Here is an 11,152-nt window from a genome sequence, read left to right as displayed (position 1 = left end):
TCGAGAACCTGGGGGCATTGTCTGAAAATTAGGGCCAGACCATTCATAAGTACAGAGTACATCGGATCATAGAATTTACAGTGCAGGAGGCCATTTGGCCCATCGAGTCTGCACCGGCTCTTTGAAAGAGCACCCTACCCAATCCCACACCTCCACCCTATCCCCATAACCCAGTAACCCCACCCAACACTAAGGGCAATTTTGTACACTAAGGGCAATTGATCATGACCAATCCACCTAACCTGCACATCTTTGGACTGTGGGAGGAAACCGGAGCACCCGGAGGAAACCCACGCAGACACGGGGAGGATGTGCAGACTCCGCACAGACAGTGACCCAAGCCGGAATCGAACCTAGGACCCTGGCGCTGTGAAGCCACAGTGCTAGCCACTTGTGCTATTCTCCAGGAGAGATGTTGGGAAGAACATCTTCACTCACTGGGGGAACTCTCTCCCACAAACTGCAGTTGAAACTCGATCAGTTGTTTTAAATCTGAGATGGATAGATTTGAGTTAAGCAAAGATGTTAAGGGATACGGGCCTAGGGCAGGTTTCTGGAGTTAGGTCACAGGTCAGCCATGGTCTCATTAACAGGACAGGCTCGAGGGGCTGAATGGTTTACTCCTGCTCCTATTACACTGCATCTGCATGCATTTGCCCACTCCGTCCCATTCACACCGAAGCATCTCTGCATCCTCCACTCAGCTCGCACGTGAGAAAGGTTGTAGATGCAGGAACGAAAGGGGGGCGGCAGTCCCAAGGATCGGGGTCGGCTGGGTGACGGTGGGGCCAGTGTGATGGTGAATTGATCATTTTCGGGCTGGTGGTGGGAGGGGGGGGCGCGGTTTGTCGGGGAGTTCCCCGGAGACCAGTGTGTGATCTTGCTGACATGCATATCAATGATGTTGCCCAGGCTTGTCTGCTGGTGGCCCCCAGCTCTGGGTTCGCTCTGTCACACTGCTGCACCTCGCTCTGAAGATTGGGCTGACTTCGAGTTGAAGGTTCCTCGCGGCACCTGTTCGTCCAGCGGCAAGCTGAGTTGCTTCCGGTGTCGGCTGCTGATTGGCTCACTGGTGAGCAACTCCAAGTTCGGGGGACGGACGTGTCGGAGCAGAGTCAGGCCTCAGGACAACTTGAAACAGGGCGAAGGCGAGTTGGGGCTCAGGCCTTGAGCCACCTGAGATAGGCGAAGGGCAGTTGGGCGTCAGGGCGGGGGGGGGGGGGGGGGAGAGGCGGGGCAGTCAGGTCTCAAAGCAACTCGGTGAAGCGGGGGAGGAAAACAGCCCACAGAGCAAAGCGGGGGGGGAGGGGGGGGAGAACAGGGGGAGTGGTGTCTGGCCTTGAAAGCAGCTTCAGGAGGGGAGAGTGGGGGGGGAAGAGAGGGGAGTCAGGCCTCGGAGCTGGGGGAGGGGGGGAAGAGACAGGCCGTGGAGAAACTTCCAGAAGGGGGAGGGGAGGTATCAGGCCTCGGAACCGGCGATGCCAGCCGGGCTTCGGTACAACTTTAAGTTTGGGGTGGGGGTATTGGGGCGGGGCGTCGGGCGACCTTTGCCCTCCCGCAGCGGGCGGGCGTCTCAGCGAATCGGCGCAGAGTGGGCGGAGAAGGCGAGGCGGTAGATTTGGTCCTCAGGCCTCCAGTTTGTTCATCCTGCTGTGGGCCTGTGTTTTGTTTGGAGTGGCGGCGCGATGCATTGCCGTTCCTCTGGCCCCCTTCCTTATTTGTCCCAAACATTGCGCATTCCCCACTCTCCCGCACCCCCCCCCCCCCCCCCCAACAAGAGACGGGAAATTTGCATCCGCTCCACCTCTCGCCCAAACCCCCACACCTTCCCTTGCGAAGTGTTGGACAAGGCCTCGGCCTCGGCCTCGGGTACGGGGAGCTGGCAGCAACATGCTCAAAATCTATAGAAGGCACGGAGGGGGATCTGCGCACGGCGAGGAGGAGGGCGTGGAACTTCAAAAGGAGGCGGACGGGAGAGCTGTGCAGACAGAGGGCAGGCGACGTGGAGAGAAGAACGATCTGGGTCGGATCGGACGCGGGAGAGACCACATCAAACAGGGGGGGGGGGCGAGGGGGGGGGGTGTTGAAGAAAAGCAAAACCCCGCGGGCGGGCGGGAGGCCGGTCCGAAATAAAAGTAGACAAGGCGGTGGGGAAAAAGAGCGCTGGCAGAGGGAGAGAGCGAGAGGGAGAGAGAGAGAGAGACACAGGATTAACGTTTGGAGGCAGTGCGACTCTCCCTCAGGGTTAAGGAGGGAGGAATGTGACGAGCGGGCCCAGGGGGAAGGTCAGGGGTAGTGTGGGGAACAGAGACGGAATCTGGGTCAGGCTGCCTGAGAGCGAGGTGGAGGAAGATTTGGAGCCAGGAGATCGAGAGGGAATGGTGTTATCCGGAATGTGGTAGGTTACAACAGCGAGCGGAGGGGTCCGGATGAATGACAAGACAATTCAGATTGCAACTTTATATAAGCACTGTATGTACAATGCAGCGTTCCACGCAGATATACAGGGTTACGGTTCAAGGACAAGAGTACAGCGTTCATATACACCATTCCCCAAGAGATCATCAACCTCCCTTCCCACCCTCTACCCGCCTCTCTCTCCCCACCACGAGCTCCGTGGTGAAGAGCCATCAGGGTTAACTCGCCCCACCCCAACATTCGGACTGTGTCGAGAATCGATGGGAGACAGTTTGGGAGCGTTCCCTATTGGTAAGTGCCTGTCCCCCTCTGCGCACCCACCCCCCCCCAAACACAGGCTCAGCCACGGCAACAGGCAGGCAGGGGAAGGCCAGGGACTCGCTCGGCGACACAGATAGAGAGAGAGAAGCCGGTCTCGGTTAATCGGAGGCGGGTGGCAGAGGTGGACGGGCAGCAGGGAGGTAGGGCAGGAAGAGGACCAGGGCGGAGAGGGGACAGGAGGAGGGGGCAGACGCCTCAGCCGGTCCCTTGGACTCGGATTCGGGCGGCTTGGGGGAGTCGGACATTACGAGGAACATGGCGTCGGCGGCCTGGCAGCGCCCCTCGTGCCAGGGCCCCTCGGAGGGGGCGGGCGCCGGGGGCTGCTGGGGGAGGGCGGGGCCGACCTCAGACCCCTCACCCCCCTCCTCTCCCTCGTCCTCCTCCACCTCCTCCTCCTGGGGGCTGCCTCCCTTGCCTAGCCCAGGGTGGGTGCGCTCATGTCGGCGCAGGCCTGAGCGGCCGGCGAAGGCCTTGCCGCACTGGCCGCAGGGGAAGCGGCGAGCGGGCACGCTGGCTGGGGGAGCTCCCGGCCCGTCGGCAGGGCCTGCGTTGGGGGGGGGTGGGTGGGACCGCTGGTGACGCCGCAGAGCGGCCCGGCCCTCCAGCACGGCTGGGCAGAGGGGGCAGGGAGCCTGGGCGTGGGCCCGCTCGTGCTTGCGCAGGCTCGAAGATACCATAAAGGCCTTGTCGCAGAGGGCGCACTTGTATGGCCGCTCGCCCGTGTGGGTCCGTCGGTGCTTGGTCAGCGCCGCCCGCTCGGCAAAGGCCTTGCCGCAGAATGGGCAGGGGTAGGGCCGGGCGCCCGTGTGGGCCAAGCGGTGCCGCTTGAGGTCCCAGGAGGCGGCGAAGGCCTTGCCACAGTCGGGGCAGGGGTGGGGGCGTTCCCCGGTGTGGGTACGCCGGTGCAGGACCAAGTCAGCCGGCTGCCGGAAGCTCTTGGGGCACCGGTCGCACTGGTGGGGGCGCAGGCCGGCGTGGCAGCGCTGGTGACGCCGGAAGGAGGAGGGGTCGGCAAAGAGGCGGCCGCAGGCAGCACAGAGATACGGCCGCTCGCCCGAGTGGGTGCGCCGGTGGTTACTCCACGAGGAGCGCTGGGTGAAGCCCTTGCCGCAATCGGGGCAGCGGTGGGGCTTCTCAGCCGCGTGGATGCGCTGGTGGCAGGCCAGCGAGGAGGAGCGGGCGAACGCCTTGCCGCACGACGCGCACTGGAAGGGCCTCTCGCCGGTGTGGCGTCGCTGGTGGTTGCGGAGGTCCTTCAGCTCGGCGTAGGCTTTGCCGCAGTGATCGCAGGCGTGGGGCCGGTGCCCGGCATGCGCCCGCCGGTGCTTGCGGCAAACCGAGGGGTCAGCGAACCGCTTGCCGCACTCGGGGCAGGCGTACGGGCGCTCGCCGGTGTGCTGTCGTTCGTGCACCCGCAGCTTGGCCGGCGTGGCGCAGGTCTTGCCGCAGTGGGTGCAGCGACAGGGCCGGGTGCCCGCCGCACCCCCTTCCACCCCCTCGCCGTGGGCCTGCGCGGTGTGCACCCGCAGGCAGCGGGCCCGAGCGAAGGACTTTCCGCACTCGGAGCAGCCGAAGGGCTTCTCGCCGGTGTGCGACCGCATGTGGGTCTGCAGCTCCGAGGCCGTGCGGTACGCCTTGGGGCAGGTAGTGCAGGGGAAGCGCCGCGCGCCCGGAGCGCGGGCCGTTCGAGCTGGGCGCAGGGCCTCCTCGGCGGTCGTCTCCTCCGCCTCGCTCCTCGCCACGTTTTGGACCTCGTCGCTGCCATCGCATTTCACCGCCGTCTCGGCATCCCCGTTGGGCGTCGCAGTCTCGCCACGTCCGGCCTCCTGCTCCACGCCAGCGTCCTTCTCTGCCGGTCCCAGCTGCTTCGCTCCCGTGCTCTGGTGCTTGGTACTGCGAGCATGAGCCCGTACGCGGGCGAGCGATGGGAATGTCTCGCCACACTCCGAACAGATGAAGTGGTCCCGGCGCCGAGCTGCCCTCCCGCTTTGCCGCTTGGTCTTGGCAGGGGGAGGGGGCTTTGCCACCCCAGGCCCGTCAGAGGCCATGGCCGACCGTTAGGATCCTGCGCAGAGGGACAGAGAGGGAGGGGCATTAAGAGCTAAACAACTATAGAGCCAGAGATTTGACCGTCAAAGCCCCAGACTCGATCCCCGGCCTACAGAGCTCCGGTCAATCCCAGTCCATACCCACTGCCCCAGCCAATCCCAGTCCATACCCACTGCCCCAGCCAATCCCAGTCCATACCCACTGCCCCAGCCAATCCCAGTCCATACCCACTGCCCCAGCCAATCCCAGTCCATACCCACTGCCCCAGCCAATCCCAGTCCATACCCACTGCCCCAGCCAATCCCAGTCCATACCCACTGCCCCAGCCAATCCCAGTCCATACCCACTGCCCCAGCCAATCCCTGTCCATACCCACTGCCCCAGCCAATCCCAGTCCATACCCACTGCTCCGGCCAATCCCAGTCCATACCCACTGTTCTGGCCAATCCCAGTCCATACCCACTGCTCCGGCCAATCACAATCCATACCCACTGCCCCGGCCAATCACAGTCCATACCCACTGCCCCAGCCAATCACAGTCCATACCCACTGCCCCAGCCAATCACAGTCCATACCCACTGCCCCAGCCAATCCCAGTCCATACCCACTGCCCCAGCCAATCCCAGTCCATACCCACTGCCCCAGCCAATCACAGTCCATACCCACTGCCCCAGCCAATCCCAGTCCATACCCACTGCCCCAGCCAATCCCAATCCATACTCATTGCCCCAGCCAATCCCAGTCCATACCCACTGCCCCAGCCAATCCCAGTCCATACCCACTGCCCCAGCCAATCCCAGTCCATACCCACTGCTCCGGCCAATCCCAGTCCATACCCACTGCTCCGGCCAATCCCAGTCCATACCCACTGCTCCGGCCAATCCCAATCCATACCCATTGCCCCAGCCAATCCCAGTCCATACCCACTGCCCCAGCCAATCCCAGTCCATACCCACTGCCCCAGCCAATCCCAGTCCATACCCACTGCTCCGGCCAATCCCAGTCCATACCCACTGCTCCGGCCAATCCCAGTCCATACCCACTGCTCCGGCCAATCCCAATCCATACCCATTGCCCCAGCCAATCCCAGTCCATACCCACTGCCCCAGCCAATCCCAGTCCATACCCACTGCCCCAGCCAATCCCAGTCCATACCCACTGCCCCAGCCAATCCCAGTCCATACCCACTGCCCCAGCCAATCCCTGTCCATACCCACTGCCCCAGCCAATCCCAGTCCATACCCACTGCTCCGGCCAATCCCAGTCCATACCCACTGTTCTGGCCAATCCCAGTCCATACCCACTGCTCCGGCCAATCACAATCCATACCCACTGCCCCGGCCAATCACAGTCCATACCCACTGCCCCAGCCAATCACAGTCCATACCCACTGCCCCAGCCAATCACAGTCCATACCCACTGCCCCAGCCAATCCCAGTCCATACCCACTGCCCCAGCCAATCCCAGTCCATACCCACTGCCCCAGCCAATCACAGTCCATACCCACTGCCCCAGCCAATCCCAGTCCATACCCACTGCCCCAGCCAATCCCAATCCATACTCATTGCCCCAGCCAATCCCAGTCCATACCCACTGCCCCAGCCAATCCCAGTCCATACCCACTGCCCCAGCCAATCCCAGTCCATACCCACTGCTCCGGCCAATCCCAGTCCATACCCACTGCTCCGGCCAATCCCAGTCCATACCCACTGCTCCGGCCAATCCCAATCCATACCCATTGCCCCAGCCAATCCCAGTCCATACCCACTGCCCCAGCCAATCCCAGTCCATACCCACTGCCCCAGCCAATCCCAGTCCATACCCACTGCTCCGGCCAATCCCAGTCCATACCCACTGCTCCGGCCAATCCCAGTCCATACCCACTGCTCCGGCCAATCCCAATCCATACCCATTGCCCCAGCCAATCCCAGTCCATACCCACTGCCCCAGCCAATCCCAGTCCATACCCACTGCCCCAGCCAATCCCAGTCCATACCCACTGCTCCGGCCAATCCCAGTCCATACCCACTGCTCCGGCCAATCACAGTCCATACCCTGCCTCTCCCCGTACACCCCCCAAACCCCCCAGGTCCACGTGGAGGCTACCCCCCCTCCCCTGCCCCTCCCCCCCCCAGCGTCCTGTATCCTGGGACCACGGACCCCTCCCCCTCCTTCACTGCAATGGGCCCCCTCCCCCACTGCAATGGGCCCACAGCCCCAACCCCCTCCCCCACTGAAATGGGCCCACAGCCCCATCCCCATCCCCCTCCCCCACTGCACTGGAACCACAGCCGCCACCCCCTCCCTGCTCCGCTCTGGGCCCACAGCCCCCACACCCCTCCTCCTCCACAGTGGGATCACAGACCCCACACACCTCTTCCTCCGCACTGGGACCACAGACCCCACCCCTTCCTCTCTGCACTGGGACCACATACCCCACCCCCTTCCCCTCTGCACTGGGACCACATACCCCACCCCCTTCCCCTCTGCACTGGGACCACAGACCCCACCCCCTTCCCCTCTGCACTGGGACCACAGACCCCACCCTCCTCCACACTGGGACCACAAATCCCACCCTCCTCCTCCACGCTCGAACCACACCCTCCCTCCACCATGCTGTGACCATAGCCCCCCCTCCACGCTGTGACCAAAGCCCCCTCCTGCTCCTCCACACTGGGACCACTGCCTCCCCTCCTTCATGTTGGGACCATTGTCCTCTTACTCCACACTGGGACCACAGACCTCACCCCTCCTCCTCTGCACTGGGACCACAGACCCCACCCCAGCCCACACACCTCTCCCCTCCTACTATTCTGCACTGGGACCGCAGACCCCACCCACCTCCTCCACATGCTGGGACCATAGCCCCCACCCCACTCCACGCTGTGACCATCTCTTACTCCTCCGCACTGGGACCACTGCCTCCCCTCGTCCACGCTGAGAACATTGTCCCCATCCTCCTCTGCGCTGGGACAATCGCCCCCTCTTCCCCCGCGCTGGGACCACCATCTCCCTACTCTTCTGGGCTGGGACTGCTGCCCTCCTCCTTGTCCCCGCTGGGACCACTGCCCATCCTCCTCCGCACTGGGACCACTGACCCCCCTGTTCCTCTGCGCAGGGACCAAGAACACCCTCCGCACTGGGACCACCACCTCCTTCCTTCTCCGCACTGGGACCATCAGCCCCTCCTCCTCCGTGCTGGGACCACCGGCCCCTCTTCCTCCAGGCTGGGACCACCACACCCTTCCTCCTCCACGCTGGGAACATCGCCTCCTCCTCCTCCTCCACGCTGGGACAACCGGCCCCTCCTCCTCCACGCTGGGACCACCGCCCCCCTCCTCCGCGCTGGGACTATTGATCCCCTCCTTTTCTACGCTGGGACCACTGCCCCCCCGTTCTCCACTGGCCCACCCCCTCCTGCTGCATGCTGGGACCACCGCCCCTCCTCCACGCTGGGACCAACGCACCGCTCGGTGCTGGGACCACGGCCACCCTCCTTCGCGCTGGGAGCACCGTGCCCCCTCCTCTTCCGCGCTAAGAACATCGCCCCCTCCTCCTCTGTGCTGGGACCACTACTCATTTCCTCCACGTTGGGACTACCCAGCCCCCTCCTACCCCGCACTGGGACGACTGACCTCCCCCCCTCCTCCACGTTGGGACCACTGCTCCCCGTCCTCCTCCATGCTGGGACCACCGCCCCCATCTCCACGCTGGGACCACTGCCCCTTCTTCCTCCACGCTGGGACCCCCACTTTGTCCTCCGCACTGGGACCACTCGCCCCTCCTCCTCCGTGCTGGAGCCACCACCAACCCCTCCTCCGCATTGGGACCACCCCCACCCCTCCGTGCTGGAACCACTGCCCCCCACTCCTCTGCACCGGGACCACCGCCCCCACCCCTCCACGCTGGGACCACCACCCCCCTCAACCCCTCCTCCGCATTGGGACCACCGCCCCCCCCCCTCTGCGCTTTGATCACCGCCCCCCACTCCTCCGCGCCGGGACCATCACCACCTCCTTGATGGGACTACCCTACTCCCCTTCCTCTACGCTGGGACCACCACCACCCTCCTGCTCTGTGCTGGCCCCACTACATCGCCCCCCAATCCTACTCTGTGCTGGGACCACTGCCTCCCCTTCTCCTCCACGCAGGGACCACTGCCCCTCCGCGCTGGGACCACCGCCCCTCCGCGCTGGGACCACCGCCCCTCCGCGCTGGGACCACCGCCAACTCCTCCTCCGCGTTGGGACCACCGCCCCCCACTCCGCGTTGGGACCACCGCCCCAACTCCGCGCTGGGACCACCGCCCCCCACTCCGCGCTGGGACCAGAGCCACCCCTCCTCCGCGCTGGGACCGCGGCCCCTCCGCGCGCCGGTCATGTGGGTTCGGGCTCTAGGACCCAGGACTCTCCCTCACCCTCTGTCTCCCTCTCGGCTCCTGCGCCTCGGCCCCACCGGAAACCGGAAATGCGTCACACCCGCCCGTGGACAGTGGGGAATCCGGCTCCAGGAGAAATGATCCCGGGAAAAAGGTTCCGCTCTACACACCCTATAGAACCCTATATAATCTCCACCTGGACTGCATCCTATAGAACCCTCGCCTGGACTCAACCCTATAGAATCTCCACCTGGACTGCATCCTATAGAATCCCAACTGGGATTGAACCCTATAGAATCACCAGTGTAGAGGGAGCTTTACTCTGTATCTAACCCCGTGCTGTACCTGTCCTGGGAGTGTTTGATGGGGACAGTGTAGAGTGAGCTTTACTCTGTATCTAACCCCATGCTGTACCCGTCCTGGGAGTGTTTGATGGGGACAGTGCAGAGGGAGCTTTACTCTGTATCTAACCCCGTGCTGTACCTGTCCCGGGAGTGTTTGATGGGGACAGTGCAGAGGGAGCTTTACTCTGTATCTAACCTCGTGCTGTACCTGTCCTGGGAGTGTTTGATGGGGACAGTGTCGAGGGAGATTTACTCTGTATCTAACCCCGTGCTGCACCTGTCCTGGGAGTGTTTGATGGGAACAGTGTAGAGGGAGCTTTACTCTGTATCTAACCCGTGCTGTACCTGTCCTGGGAGTGTTCGATGGGAACAGTGTAGAGGGAGCTTTACTCTGTATCTAACCCCGTGCTGTACCTGTCCTGCGAGTGTTCGATGGGAACAGTGTAGAGGGAGCTTTACTCTGTATCTAACCCCGTGCTGTACCTGTCCTGCGAGTGTTCGATGGGAACAGTGTAGAGGGAGCTTTACTCTGTATCTAACCCGTGCTGTACCTGTCTTGGGAGTGTTTGATGGGGACAGTGTAGAGGGAGCTTTACTCTGTATCTAACCCCGTGCTGTACCTCTCCTGTGAGTGTTTGATGGGGACAGTGTAGAGGGAGCTTTACTCTGTATCTAACCCCGTGCTATACCAGTCCTGGGAGTGTTTGATGGGGACAGTGTAGAGGGAGCTTTACTCTGTATCTTACCCCGTGCTGTACCTGTCCTGGGAGTGTTTGATGGGGACAGTGTAGAGGGAGCTTTACTCTGTATCTAACCCCGTGCTGTACCTGTCCTGGGAGTGATTGATGGGGACAGTGTTAAGGGAGCTTTACTCTGTATCTAACCCCGTGCTGTACCTGTCCTGTGAGTGTATCATGGGGACAGTGTAGAGGGAGCTTTACTCTGTATCTAACCCCGTGCTGTACCTGTCCTGGGAGTGTTTGATGGGGACAGTGTAGAAGGAGCTTTACTCTGTATCTAACCCGTGCTGTACCTGTCCTGGGAGTGTTTGATGGGGACAGTGTAGAGGGAGCTTTACTCTGTCTCTAACCCTGTGCTGTACCTGTCTTGGGAGTGTTTGATGGGGACAGTGTAGAGGGAGCTTTACTCTGTATCTAACCCGTGCTGTACCTGTCCTGGGAGTGTTTGATGGGGACAGTGTAGAGGGAGCTTTACTCTGTATCTAACTCTGTGCTGTACCTGTCCTGGGAGTGTTTGATGGGGACAGTGTAGAGGGAGCTTTACTCTGTATCTAACCCCGTGCTGTACCTCTCCTGTGAGTGTTTGATGGGGACAGTGTAGTGGGAGCTTTACTCTGTATCTAACCCGTGCTGTACCTGTCCTGGGAGTGTTTGATGGGGACAGTGTAGAGGGAGCTTTACTCTGTATCTAACCCCGTGCTATACCAGTCCTGGGAGTGTTTGATGGGGACAGTGTAGAGGGAGCTTTACTCTGTATCTTACCCCGTGCTGTACCTGTCCTGGGAGTGTTTGATGGGGACAGTGTAGAGGGAGCTTTACTCTGTATCTAACTCTGTGCTGTACCTGTCCTGGGAGTGTTTGATGGGGACAGTGGAGAGGGAGCTTTAGTCTGTATCTAACCC

At 62.2% G+C, this 11,152-nt stretch overlaps 1 protein-coding gene across 3 annotated transcripts; it reads right to left on the bottom strand.

The window, feature by feature from the left end:
• Positions 1–2,445: 2,445 nt before the first annotated feature.
• On the bottom strand, positions 2,446–9,250 carry znf668 (zinc finger protein 668). 3 transcript variants are annotated; one of them, XM_072484170.1, is made up of 2 exons: positions 9,206–9,250; positions 2,446–4,804 (listed from the first exon to the last, which is right to left on the bottom strand). In XM_072484170.1, the coding sequence occupies exon 2, from the start codon at positions 4,785–4,787 to the stop codon at positions 2,838–2,840; it is 1,950 nt and encodes a 649-aa protein (XP_072340271.1). In that variant the 5' UTR covers positions 4,788–4,804; positions 9,206–9,250; the 3' UTR covers positions 2,446–2,837. The 3 variants fall into 3 exon arrangements, with proteins under 3 accessions (XP_072340271.1, XP_072340272.1, XP_072340273.1); XM_072484171.1 differs by lacking the exon at positions 9,206–9,250 and adding an exon at positions 7,941–8,080; XM_072484172.1 differs by lacking the exon at positions 9,206–9,250 and adding an exon at positions 7,689–7,709.
• Positions 9,251–11,152: the final 1,902 nt, after the last annotated feature.

This window comes from Scyliorhinus torazame, chromosome 19 (genome assembly GCF_047496885.1).
Source record: "Scyliorhinus torazame isolate Kashiwa2021f chromosome 19, sScyTor2.1, whole genome shotgun sequence".
In the NCBI taxonomy this organism is placed as follows: Eukaryota; Metazoa; Chordata; class Chondrichthyes; order Carcharhiniformes; family Scyliorhinidae; genus Scyliorhinus; species Scyliorhinus torazame.
This window is presented reverse-complemented; position numbering and strand designations above follow the sequence as displayed.